The sequence below is a fragment of the Oncorhynchus gorbuscha genome, linkage group LG10 (genome assembly GCF_021184085.1).
Source record: "Oncorhynchus gorbuscha isolate QuinsamMale2020 ecotype Even-year linkage group LG10, OgorEven_v1.0, whole genome shotgun sequence".
Taxonomy (NCBI): domain Eukaryota; kingdom Metazoa; phylum Chordata; class Actinopteri; order Salmoniformes; family Salmonidae; genus Oncorhynchus; species Oncorhynchus gorbuscha.
Window position 1 is genome coordinate 2646819 of NC_060182.1, and position 13534 is coordinate 2660352.

Genomic DNA, 13534 nt, shown 5'->3' on the forward strand with positions numbered 1-13534 from the left:
AAGGTTCCCCTTCCAATAGGACAACGACCCCAAGCACACAGCCAAGAAAACGCAGGAGTGGCTTCGGGACCTCAGACTGGGGCGAAGGTTCCCTTTCCAATAGGACAACGACCCCAAGCACACAGCCAAGACAACGCAGGAGTGGCTTCGGGACCTCAGATTGGGGCGAAGGTTCCCCTTCCAATAGGACAACGACCCCAAGCACACAGCCAAGACAACGCAGGAGTGGCTTCGGGACCTCAGACTGGGGCGAAGGTTCCCTTTCCAATAGGACAACGACCCCAAGCACACAGCCAAGAAAACGCAGGAGTGGCTTCGGGACAAGTCTCTGAATTACTTTAAAAACACCATGACAAAAATGTCTAAAGCGTGTTTTTGCTTTGCTATTATGGGGTAATGTGTATAGATTAATAAGGAAAACAAAGCATGTAATCCATTTTAGAATAAGGCTGTAACCTAACAAAAACGTGGAAAAAGAGAAGGGGTCTGAATTTCCTTCCGAAGGCGCTGTATCACACATCCGACTTGTTTCGATGTTGGACAGAAAACAATAACGTTAAATGAATAAATAACAATCAATTTATAATAGGACTACTGGGGGCGTGTACCTCCCTCAGAGGGGCGTGTACCTCTATCAGAGGGGCGTGTACCTCCCTCAGAGGGGCGTGTACCTCCATCAGAGGGGCGTGTACCTCCCTCAGAGGGGCGTGTACCTCCCTCATCAGAGGGGCGTGTACCTCCCGCATCAGAGGGGCGTGTACCTCCCTCAGAGGGGCGTGTACCTCCCGCATCAGAGGGGCGTGTACCTCCCTCATCAGAGGGGCGTGTACCTCCCTCATCAGAGGGGCGTGTACCTCCCTCATCAGAGGGGCGTGTACCTCCCGCATCAGAGGGGCGTGTACCTCCCGCATCAGAGGGGCGTGTACCTCCCGCATCAGAGGGCAGCGTGTCCCCTCCCGCATCAGAGGGGCGTGTACCTCCCTCATCAGAGGGGCGTGTACCTCCCGCATCAGAGGGGCGTGTACCTCCCGCATCAGAGGGGCGTGTACCTCCCTCAGAGGGGCGTGTACCTCCCGCATCAGAGGGGCGTGTACCTCCCGCATCAGAGGGGCGTGTACCTCCCGCATCAGAGGGGCGTGTACCTCCCTCATCAGAGGGGCGTGTACCTCCCGCATCAGAGGGGCGTGTACCTCCCGCATCAGAGGGGCGTGTACCTCCCGCATCAGAGGGGCGTGTACCTCCCGCATCAGAGGGGCGTGTACCTCCCGCATCAGAGGGCGTGTACCTCCCTCATCAGAGGGGCGTGTACCTCCCGCATCAGCATCAGAGGGGCGTGTACCTCCCGCATCAGAGGGGCGTGTACCTCCCGCATCAGAGGGGCGTGTACCTCCCTCATCAGAGGGGCGTGTACCTCCCGCATCAGAGGGGCGTGTACCTCCCGCATCAGAGGGGCGTGTACCTCCCTCATCAGAGGGGCGTGTACCTCCCGCATCAGCATCAGAGGGGCGTGTACCTCCCGCATCAGAGGGGCGTGTACCTCCCGCATCAGAGGGCGTGTACCTCCCGCATCAGAGGGGCGTGTACCTCCCGCATCAGAGGGGCGTGTACCTCCCGCATCAGAGGGGCGTGTACCTCCCGCATCAGAGGGGCGTGTACCTCCCGCATCAGAGGGGCGTGTACCTCCCGCATCAGAGGGGCGTGTACCTCCCGCATCAGAGGGGCGTGTACCTCCCGCATCAGAGGGCGTGTACCTCCCGCATCAGACCTCCCGCATCAGAGGGGCGTGTACCTCCCGCATCAGAGGGCGTGTACCTCCCGCATCAGAGGGGCGTGCATCAGAGGCGTGTACCTCCAGAGGGGCGTGTACCTCCCGCATCAGAGGGCGTGTACCTCCCCATCAGAGGCGTGTATCAGAGGGGCGTGTACCTCCCGCATCAGAGGGGCGTGTACCTCCCGCATCAGAGGGCAGGGGCTACCCCGCATCAGAGGGGCGTGTACCTCCCGCATCAGAGGGGCGTGTACCTCCCGCATCAGAGGGGCGTGTACCTCCCGCATCACCTCCCGCATCAGAGGGGCGTGTACCTCCCGCATCAGAGGGGCGTGTACCTCCCGCATCAGAGGGGCGTGTACCTCCCGCATCAGAGGGGCGTGTACCTCCCGCATCAGAGGGGCGTGTACCTCCCGCATCAGAGGGGCGTGTACCTCCCGCATCAGAGGGGCGTGTACCTCCCGCATCAGAGGGGCGTGTACCTCCCGCATCAGAGGGGCGTGTACCTCCCGCATCAGAGGGGCGTGTACCTCCCGCATCAGAGGGGCGTGTACCTCCCGCATCAGAGGGGCGTGTACCTCCCGCATCAGAGGGGCGTGTACCTCCCGCATCAGAGGCGGCGTGTACCTCCCGCATCAGAGGGGCGTGTACCTCCCGCATCATCAGAGGGGCGTGTACCTCCCGCATCAGAGGGCGTGTACCTCCCGCATCAGAGGGGCGTGTACCTCCCGCATCAGAGGGGCGTGTACCTCCCGCATCAGAGGGGCGTGTACCTCCCGCATCAGAGGGGCGTGTACCTCCCGCATCAGAGGGGCGTGTACCTCATCCGCATCAGAGGGGCGTGTACCTCCCGCATCAGAGGGCGTGTACCTCCCGCATCAGTACCTCCCGCATCAGAGGGGCGTGTACCTCCCGCATCAGAGGGGCGTGTACCTCCCGCATCAGAGGGGCGTGTACCTCCCGCATCAGAGGGGCGTGTACCTCCCGCATCAGAGGGGCGTGTATCTGAGGCGTCTGATGCATCTGATGCGGGAGGTACACGCCATGATCTCGCCATCACGGTTGACAACTCCATTGTGTCCTCCTCCCAGAGCGCTAAGAACCTTGGCGTGATCCTGGACAACACCCTGTCGTTCTCAACTAACATCAAGACGGTGGCCCGTTCCTGTAGGTTCATGCTCTACATCATCCGCAGAGTACGACCCTGCCTCACACAGGAAGCGGCGAAGGTCCTAATCCAGGCACTTGTCATCTCCCGTCTGGATTACTGCAACTCGCTGTTGGCTGGGCTCCCTGCCTGTGCCATTAAACCCCTTCAACTCATCCAGAACGCCGCAGCCCGTCTGGTGTTCAACCTTCCCAAGTTCTCTCACGTCACCCCACTCCTCCGCTCTCTCCACTGGCTTCCAGTTGAAGCTCGCATCCGCTACAAGACCATGGTGCTTGCCTACGGAGCTGTGAGGGGAACGGCACCTCAGTACCTCCAGGCTCTGATCAGGCCCTACACCCAAACAAGGGCACTGCGTTCATCCACCTCTGGCCTGCTCGCCTCCCTACCACTGAGGAAGTACAGTTCCTGCTCAGCCCAGTCAAAACTGTTCGCTGCTCTGGCCCCCCAATGATGGAACAAACTCCCTCACGACACCAGGACAGCGGAGTCAATCACCACCTTCCGGAGACACCTGAAACCCCACCTCTTTAAGGAATACCTAGGATAGGATAAGTAATCCCTTTCACCCCCCCCCCTTTAAGATTTAGATGCACTACTGTAAAGTGACTGTTCCACTGGATGTCATAAGGTGAATGCACCAATCTGTAAGTCGCTCTGGATAAGAGCGTCTGCTAAATGACTTAAATGTAATGTAAATGTAAATCTCACAGTGACATCAACAAAGAAGCACTTTACCCTCTGCCTGAAATTCTATGATTTCTCAGAAAAGAAATGATGATCATATGATGAATGTGATTGGCTGTTTGGGATGAAAGATGGCTCTGCAGTGGACAGCTGCCGTTGAACCGCTTTCTGACCTAGTCTGTTCAGGCTATAAACCAACAGCATGTGGAACAAGTCAAGAGGTGTTATGAATACTTTCTTTCATCCCAAACAGCCAATCACATTCATCATATGATCATCATTTCTTTTTTGTTTTTGTTTGGTGTATTCTCCAGGATCGCAGGGCAGGAGGACACCAACCGTATGTCAGCCAACGCCATAGCCATCGTCTTCGCCCCCTGCATCCTCCGCTGCCCCGACACCATCGACCCCCTGCAGAGTGTCCAGGACATCGGCAAGACCACAGCGTGAGACCACAATCCTGTGTTGGTTTTTTTCTTTACACTGATCTTAACTTTCTTACATAACAATGGTCTAGCATACAGGCAGTTATGCAAAGCTGTGGACACCAGTCAGATTTTGACGGCATTGTTAAGAAAAATAGACTTCATTGCAGCATTGAGTTTTGTCCTTGATGAAAACGTCGGGAGAAAAACCCATCTAAAAACTAAACCAAAAAGTTCTGCACCAAATTATCCTGAAAAATAAATGGTATATTCTGTCATCAGTCAAAGCCTCTTCAAGGAGCCTTCCGGTGGTCTTGTTAGCACGGTCGCAATATTGGAGATACCTTGTTAGCACGGTCGCAATATTGGAGATACCTTGTTAGCACGGTCGCAATATTGGAGATACCTTGGTAGCACGGTCGCAATATTGGAGATACCTTGGTAGCACGGTCGCAATATTGGAGATACCTTGTTAGCACGGTCGCAATATTGGAGATACCTTGTTAGCACGGTCGCAATATTGGAGATACCTTGGTGCGATCTGCCCCCTGAAACCACTCAGACACTTGACCCCAAATGGTGAACTACAAATGTGGCTCATGCGCACAGTGCAATAGCTCTATAAAAACATCCTTCTTCAGACACCCACATACAGGTCGAAAGATCCCTGTTAGAGGCATCACCTCATGCAAGACCAAGGGAGTAATATATCTCATCACCTGTTCATGTGGGGAAAAGCCTACGTTGGACATACGAAAATACAATTAAAACAACGCATAGCTGAACACCGCAGCTCAATCAGGTGCAGGAACATTGACTATCCAGTAGCAGCTCAACTTTGTTGAAGCTAACCATCCCATCTCCTCCCTCAAACACACAGGCGTTGAGCTTGTTGCCTCCTCACCAAGGAGAGGAGGAAACATCGAGATCCTCCTACTACAAAGGGAGGCTTACTGGATATCCTTCCTAAAAACATTGACCCCTAGTGGTCTGAATATTGACTTTGATCTCAGGCCCTTCTTATAACCAATTATTTTTTCTGTGAACAGGTCTTGTGAATTAATGTATTCTTTCAGAATATACCCAATTTGTTCCCCTGTTGATGAAAACATTGACCCCTAGTGGTCTGAATATTGACTGTTGATGATGCTCATTATACATTATGGTTGAACCAAAAGATATATAGGTGATGAATGAAATTAAACAATAATGCTAATGCTAACAATGCCATAATATATTCAATATGCTGTGGGCTATTGTCTTTTAACAGTTTCACTCAATTAATTTTGATCAACATAGCAATTATGACCCTCACTATAGTCAACATAACCTGCTTCAAGCATTCATGACCCTGAAGAGGGATATATATACAGACATGTAACTTCTTCTGGTGTCCTTTGACAGCTCTTTGGTCTTGGCCATAGTGGAGTTTGGAGTGTGACTGTTTGAGGTTGTGGACAGGTGTCTTTTATACTCACAAGTTCAAACAGGTTCCATTAATACAGGTAACGAGTGGAGGACAGAGGAGACTCTTAAAGAAGAAGTTACAGGTCTGTGAGAGCCAGAAATCTTGCTTGTTTGTAGGTGACCAAATACTTATTTTCCACCATAATTTGCAAATAAGTTCATTAAAAATCCTACAATGTGATTTTCTGGATTTTCTTTCTCATTTTGTCTGTCGTAGTTGAAGTGTACCTATGATGAAAATGACAGGCCTCTCCCATCTTTTTAAGTGGGAGAACTTGCACAATTGGTGGCTGACTAAATACTTTTTTGCCCCACTGTATATACAGACACACACAGTTGAAGTGGGAAGTTTACATACACCTAGCCAAACACATTTAAACTCAGTTCTTCACCATTTCTGACATGTAATCCTAGTAAAAAGTCCCTGTCTTAGGGTCAGTTAGGATCACCACTTTATTTTAAGAATGTGAAATGTCAGAATAATAGTAGAGAGAGTGATTTATTTAAGCTTTTATTTCTTTCATCACACTCCCAGTGGGTCAGAAGTTTACATACTCTCAAATAGTATCTGGTAGCATTGCCTTTAAATTTAACCTCCATTTGGCCAATCAGACTCTATCTTCTTGCTTCCTGCTTACATGCAAAAAGTCAAACAGGAAGTACCAGTGACGCGCTTCATACAGAAGTGGTCCGTTCTCTGGAGTGATGAATCACACTTCACCATCTGGCAGTCCGATGGACAAATGTGGGATAAGGCGGATGCCATAAGAACGCTACCTGCCCAATGCATAGTGCCAACTGTAAAGTTTGGTGGAGGAGGAATAATGGTCTGGGGCTGTTTTTCATGGTTCGGGCCCCTTAGTTCCAGTGAAGGGAAATCTAAACGCTACAGCAAACAATGACACTCTACAAGATTCTGTCCCTCCGACTTTGTAGCAACAGTTTGGGGAAGGCCCTTTCCGGTTTCAGCATGATAATGCCCCTGTGCACCAAGCGAGGTCCATACAGAACTGGTTTGTCGATATCAGTGTGGAAGAACTTGACTGGCCCGCACAGAGCAATGACCTCAATCCTGACGAAAACATTTGGGATTAATTACAATGCAGAACGGCAAGCCAGGCCTAATCACCGAAAATTAGTACCCGACCTCACTAATTCTCTTGTGTCTGAATGGGAAGTCCCTACAGCAATGTTCCAACATCTAGTGGAAAGCCTTCCCAGAAGAGTGGAGGCTGTTATAGCAGCAATGTTCCAACATCTAGTGGAAAACCTTCCCAGAAGAGTGGAGGCTGTTATAGCAGCAATGTTCCAACATCTGGTGGAAAGCCTTCCCAGAAGAGTGGAGGCTGTTATAGCAGCAATGTTCCAACATCTAGTGGAAAGCCTTCCCAGAAGAGTGGAGGCTGTTATAGCAGCAATGTTCCAACATCTAGTAGAAAGCCTTCCCAGAAGGGTGGAGGCTGTTTTAGCAGCAATGTTCCAACATCTAGTAGAAAGCCTTCTCAGAAGAGTGGAGGCTGTTATAGCAGCAATGTTCCTACATCTAGTGGAAAGCCTTCCCAGAAGAGTGGAGGCTGTTATAGCAGCAATGTTCCAACATCTAGTGGAAAGCCTTCCCAGAAGGGTGGAGGCTGTTTTAGCAGCAATGTTCCAACATCTAGTAGAAAGCCTTCCTAGAAGAGTAGAGGCTGTTATAGCAGCAAAGGGGGGGACCAACTCCATATTAATACCCATGATTTTGGAATGAGAAGTTTGAGGAGCAGCTGTCCACATACATGACCGAAAGTAATATTAGAACTATGTACCGTAATTTCCAGACTATAAGCCGCTACTTTATTCCGATGCTTTGAACCTCGCGGTTTATACAATGACGCGGCTAATTTATGGATTTTTCCCGCTTTCACAAGATTCATGCCGCCAAAAAACTGAGCACCGTCACATAGTGTGACGTAAATCGAGCGCTCTCAAACTTCCCATCATTCTGATTACGGTAGTAATTTTGTCACCCTCATCATGGCAAAGACACAGAGAAATGCATATGATGCAGCTTTCAAGTTGAAGGCGATCGATCTGGCTGTTGGAAAAGGAAATGGAGCTGCTGCATGGGAGCTTGGCCTTAATGAGTCAATGATAAGACGTTGGAAACAGCAGCGTGAGGAACTGACTCAGTGCAAAAAGACAACAAAAGCTTTCAGAGGGAAGAAAAGCAGATGGCCCAAAGTATTTGCAGCCACTCGACATCAGTGTAAATCGTGCATTTAAGGTGGCGCTCCGTGTTCAGTGGGAGGCTTGGATGACAAGTGGGGAGAAATCCTTCACTAAAACGGGCCGCATGCGAAGAGCCACTTATGGCCAAGTCTGCCAGTGGGTCCTGACAGCGTGGATCATTGTCAAAAAATCCACTATCATCAACGGGTTTGGAAAGGCTGGACTGCTGCGTGTTGAAGGGGCGGCTGGACTGCTGCGTGTTGAAGGGGTGGCTGGACTGCTGTGTGTTGAAGGGGCGGCTGGACTGCTGTGTGTTGAAGGGGCGGCTGGACTGCTGCGTGTTGAAGGGGCGGCTGGACTGCTGCGTGTTGAAGGGGTGGCTGGACTGCTGTGTGTTGAAGGGGCGGCTGGACTGCTGTGTGTTGAAGGGGCGGCTGGACTGCTGCGTGTTGAAGGGGCGGCTGGACTGCTGCGTGTTGAAGGGGAAGCATGAGCTCAGCGGGGTATTTGCCTCCGGATGAAAGTGACGAGAGCGACAATGAAAACGATCCAACATCGGATGAAGCAATTCTGAGGCTATTCAACTCCGACACCGAAGGAGATGACTTCAGTGGTTTCAGTGCACAGGAGGAGGAAGATAGTGACCAATGACTTTCTTGGTAGGCTACTGTTTTATTTTTGGCTTATAGACATGTTTCAATGTACCGGTAGGCACCTGGCTTATAGACATGTTTCAATGTACCGGTAGGCACCTGGCTTATAGACATGTTTCAATGTTCCGGTAGGCACCTGGCTTATAGACATGTTTCAATGTACCGGTAGGTACCTGGCTTATAGACATGTTTCAATGTTCCGGTAGGCACCTGGCTTATAGACATGTTTCAATGTACCGGTAGGCACCTGGCTTATAGACATGTTTCAATGTACCGGTAGGCACCTGGCTTATAGACATGTTTCAATGTACCGGTAGGCACCTGGCTTATAGACATGTTTCAATGTACCGGTAGGCACCTGTGGCTTATAGACATGTTTCAATGTACCGGTAGGCACCTGTGGCTTATAGACATGTTTCAATGTACCGGTAGGCACCTGTGGCTTATAGACATGTTTCAATGTACCGGTAGGCACCTGTGGCTTATAGACATGTTTCAATGTACCGGTAGGCACCTGTGGCTTATAGACATGTTTCAATGTACCGGTAGGCACCTGTGGCTTATAGACATGTTTCAATGTACCGGTAGGCACCTGTGGCTTATAGACATGTTTCAATGTACCGGTAGGCACCTGTGGCTTATAGACATGTTTCAATGTACCGGTAGGCACCTGTGGCTTATAGACATGTTTCAATGTACCGGTAGGCACCTGTGGCTTATAGACATGTTTCAATGTACCGGTAGGCACCTGGCTTATAGACATGTTTCAATGTACCGGTAGGCACCTGGCTTATAGACATGTTTCAATGTACCGGTAGGCACCTGGCTTATAGACATGTTTCAATGTACCGGTAGGCACCTGGCTTATAGACATGTTTCAATGTACCGGTAGGCACCTGGCTTATAGACATGTTTCAATGTACCGGTAGGCACCTGGCTTATAGACATGTTTCAATGTACCGGTAGGCACCTGGCTTATAGACATGTTTCAATGTACCGGTAGGCACCTGGCTTATAGACATGTTTCAATGTACCGGTAGGCACCTGGCTTATAGACATGTTTCAATGTACCGGTAGGCACCTGCGGCTTATAGACATGTTTCAATGTACCGGTAGGCACCTGGCTTATAGACATGTTTCAATGTACCGGTAGGCACCTGGCTTATAGACATGTTTCAATGTACCGGTAGGCACTTGCGGCTTATAGACATGTTTCAATGTACCGGTAGGCACCTGCGGCTTATAGACATGTTTCAATGTACCGGTAGGCACCTGGCTTATAGACATGTTTCAATGTACCGGTAGGCACCTGGCTTATAGACATGTTTCAATGTACCGGTAGGCACCTGCGGCTTATAGACATGTTTCAATGTACCGGTAGGCACCTGCGGCTTATAGACATGTTTCAATGTACCGGTAGGCACCTGGCTTATAGACATGTTTCAATGTACCGGTAGGCACCTGCGGCTTATAGACATGTTTCAATGTACCGGTAGGCACCTGCGGCTTATAGACATGTTTCAATGTACCGGTAGGCACCTGGCTTATAGACATGTTTCAATGTACCGGTAGGCACCTGCGGCTTATAGACATGTTTCAATGTACCGGTAGGCACCTGCGGCTTATAGACATGTGCGGCTTATTTATGTACAAAATACACATTTTTTAATAATTCAGTGGGTGCGGTTTATATTCAGGTGCGCTTAATAGTCCAGCAATTAGGTTACTTTTGGTCATGTAGTGTATGTTCTAACTAGGTATAGATACACTACATGACCAACATACTCAAAACGGATCAAAATAAATCTAGTCATGTGATAACCTGGCTGTCTCGGACTAAGTCCGTCATGGTATTGTATCTCAACAAGACTAACCTGGATAAATAATCAAATATATAAAAATAAAAAGATTAACAGATATATTTTTATATAAAACTTTAAATAAAATGTCCGCTTACCACTTCCTGGTGGGCTGGGTGGGAGGAGTTCAGGCAGGGGTGATTGACAGGTTATGGTGGTTCCCGTAACGACGGCTGGTTGAGGGGCGAGGGTTCCAAAGGAGCAGGATAGAGACTCCTCCTCCTCTGACAGGGTGGGCAGCAGGGCCACGACAAGAGAAACCTGGGAGAGAAAACAACAAGGAACTTTAACTCAACTATGTTTGGAGTATCCTGAAATAAAAGGGCCTTTTTCTTCTCAGTCAGTCTCAACCTGTTTCTACATAATCATCTCACGCCATGTTTTTACTCCATTGATAAATATTTTTAGTAAAAACAAGGCATGAGTTGATATGTCGTTGTATTGATTGACTAGAGAAGTTACCTGGTTTGTCAGGTCTTAATGAGACACTGATTTTCCTGAATCAAGAACAGCAATTAGAGGAACTATATTTGGAGTTCCCCGACTTTATTCAATACTATACTGCCACAGTTCCCCCACCTGAGTCACTATACTGCCACAGTTCCCCCACCTGAGTCACTATACTGCCACAGTTCCCCCACCCGAGTCACTATACTGCCACAGTTCCCCCACCTGAGTCACTATACTGCCACAGTTCACCCACCTGAGTCACTATACTGCCACAGTTCACCCACCTGAGTCACCATACTGCCACAGTTCACCCACCTGAGTCAATATACTGCCACAGTTCACCCACCCGAGTCACTATACTGCCACAGTTCACCCACCCGAGTCACTATACTGCCACAGTTCCCCCACCTGAGTCACTATACTGCCACAGTTCACCCACCTGAGTCACTATACTGCCACAGTTCACCCACCGAGTCACTATACTGCCACAGTTCCCCCACCCGAGTCACTATACTGCCACAGTTCACCCACCCGAGTCACTATACTGCCACAGTTCACCCACCTGAGTCACTATACTGCCATAGTTCCCCCACCTGAGTCACTATACTGCCACAGTTCACCCACCTGAGTCACTATACTGCCACAGTTCACCCACCGAGTCACTATACTGCCACAGTTCCCCCACCCGAGTCACTATACTGCCACAGTTCCCCCACCCGAGTCACTATACTGCCACAGTTTACCCACCTGAGTCACTATACTGCCATAGTTCACCCACCTGAGTCTCCTCCTCTCTGCTTTGGGTGGCAGGCTCCAAGCTCTGGACAGTCACACACTGGTTGGCAGGCTGGTTAGCAGGCTGGTTGGCAGGCTGGTTGGCAGGCTGGTAGCTCCACAGCCAGTGGTTGGCTTGACCCTCACGACTACACTCCATTCGACGACTACATCTGAATAAAAGAAAAATAAACACAGATTACCATGGAGACAGCAGAGACTGCGTTCTGGTCTGGTTGTTAACACAGATTACCATGGAGACAGCAGAGACTGCGTTCTAGTCTGGTTGTTAACACAGATTACCATGGAGACAGCAGAGACTGCGTTCTAGTCTGGTTGTTAACACAGATTACCATGGAGACAGCAGAGACTGCGTTCTAGTCTGGTTGTTAACACAGATTACCATGGAGACAGCAGAGACTGTGTTCTGGTCTGGTTGTTAACACAGATTACCATGGAGACAGCAGAGACTGCGTTCTAGTCTGGTTGTTAACACAGATTACCATGGAGACAGCAGAGACTGCGTTCTAGTCTGGTTAACACAGATTACCATGGAGACAGCAGAGACTGCGTTCTAGTCTGGTTAACACAGATTACCATGGAGACAGCAGAGACTGCGTTCTAGTCTGGTTAACACAGATTACCATGGAGACAGCAGAGACTGCGTTCTAGTCTGGTTAACACAGATTACCATGGAGACAGCAGAGACTGCGTTCTAGTCTGGTTAACACAGATTACCATGGAGACAGCAGAGACTGTGTTCTGGTCTGGTTGTTAACACAGATTACCATGGAGACAGCAGAGACTGCGTTTTGGTCTGGTTGTTAACACAGATTACCATGGAGACAGCAGAGACTGCGTTCTAGTCTGGTTGTTAACACAGATTACCATGGAGACAGCAGAGACTGCGTTCTAGTCTGGTTGTTAACACAGATTACCATGGAGACAGCAGAGACTGCGTTCTAGTCTGGTTGTTAACACAGATTACCATGGAGACAGCAGAGACTGTGTTCTGGTCTGGTTGTTAACACAGATTACCATGGAGACAGCAGAGACTGCGTTCTAGTCTGGTTGTTAACACAGATTACCATGGAGACAGCAGAGACTGCGTTCTAGTCTGGTTAACACAGATTACCATGGAGACAGCAGAGACTGCGTTCTAGTCTGGTTAACACAGATTACCATGGAGACAGCAGAGACTGCGTTCTAGTCTGGTTAACACAGATTACCATGGAGACAGCAGAGACTGCGTTCTAGTCTGGTTAACACAGATTACCATGGAGACAGCAGAGACTGCGTTCTAGTCTGGTTAACACAGATTACCATGGAGACAGCAGAGACTGTGTTCTGGTCTGGTTGTTAACACAGATTACCATGGAGACAGCAGAGACTGTGTTCTGGTCTGGTTGTTAACACAGATTACCATGGAGACAGCAGAGACTGTGTTCTGGTCTGGTTTATCCACTGTGGTACCAATAAGATAGGTGATGCAGAAATGTGTTCTGTGTGGGTGTACAGTACCTTCCCTCCAGGACACACCAGCCACAGTGAGGGTCTCTGACAGACAGACAGGACTGGCAGTCAGGCTGCTGTTCACACTGAGATACAGACACCTTGGACACCTGAGAGAGAGACAGATTAGTTCTCTACATTATCAACTCTACAGATCTCAAGTCAAGATAAGACAAAAGACATCAGGTCTGTTATCCACATGGAACTAAAAGACATCAGGTCTGTTATCCACATGGAACTAAAAGACATCAGGTCTGTTATCCACATGGAACTAAAAGACATCAGGTCTGTTATCCACATGGAACTAAAAGACATCAGGTCTGTTATCCACATGGAACTAAAAGACATCAGGTCTGTTATTCACATGGAACTAAAAGACATCAGGTCTGTTATCCACATGGAACTAAAAGACATCAGGTCTGTTATCCACATGGAACTAAAAGACATCAGGTCTATTATCCACATGGAACTAAAGAAATCAGGTCTGTTATTCACATTCACATGGAACTAAAAGACATCATGGAACTAAAAGACATCAGGTCTGTTATTCACATGGAACTAAA

The 13534-nt window shown here is 49.2% G+C and overlaps 1 protein-coding gene across 1 annotated transcript in view; it reads right to left on the bottom strand.

Annotated features, from left to right (window-relative positions):
• Positions 1-13534, bottom strand: part of LOC124045389 (plexin-B3-like) — a 623492-nt gene that overhangs the window by 582579 nt on the left and 27379 nt on the right. Inside the window, exons 5-7 of the mRNA XM_046364685.1 lie at positions 12981-13081; positions 11464-11632; positions 10334-10496 (exon numbers count right to left, since the gene is read on the bottom strand). Of these exons, the coding sequence (XP_046220641.1) occupies positions 10334-10496; positions 11464-11632; positions 12981-13081 (433 nt within the window). The remainder of the gene's footprint in view (positions 1-10333; positions 10497-11463; positions 11633-12980; positions 13082-13534) is intronic.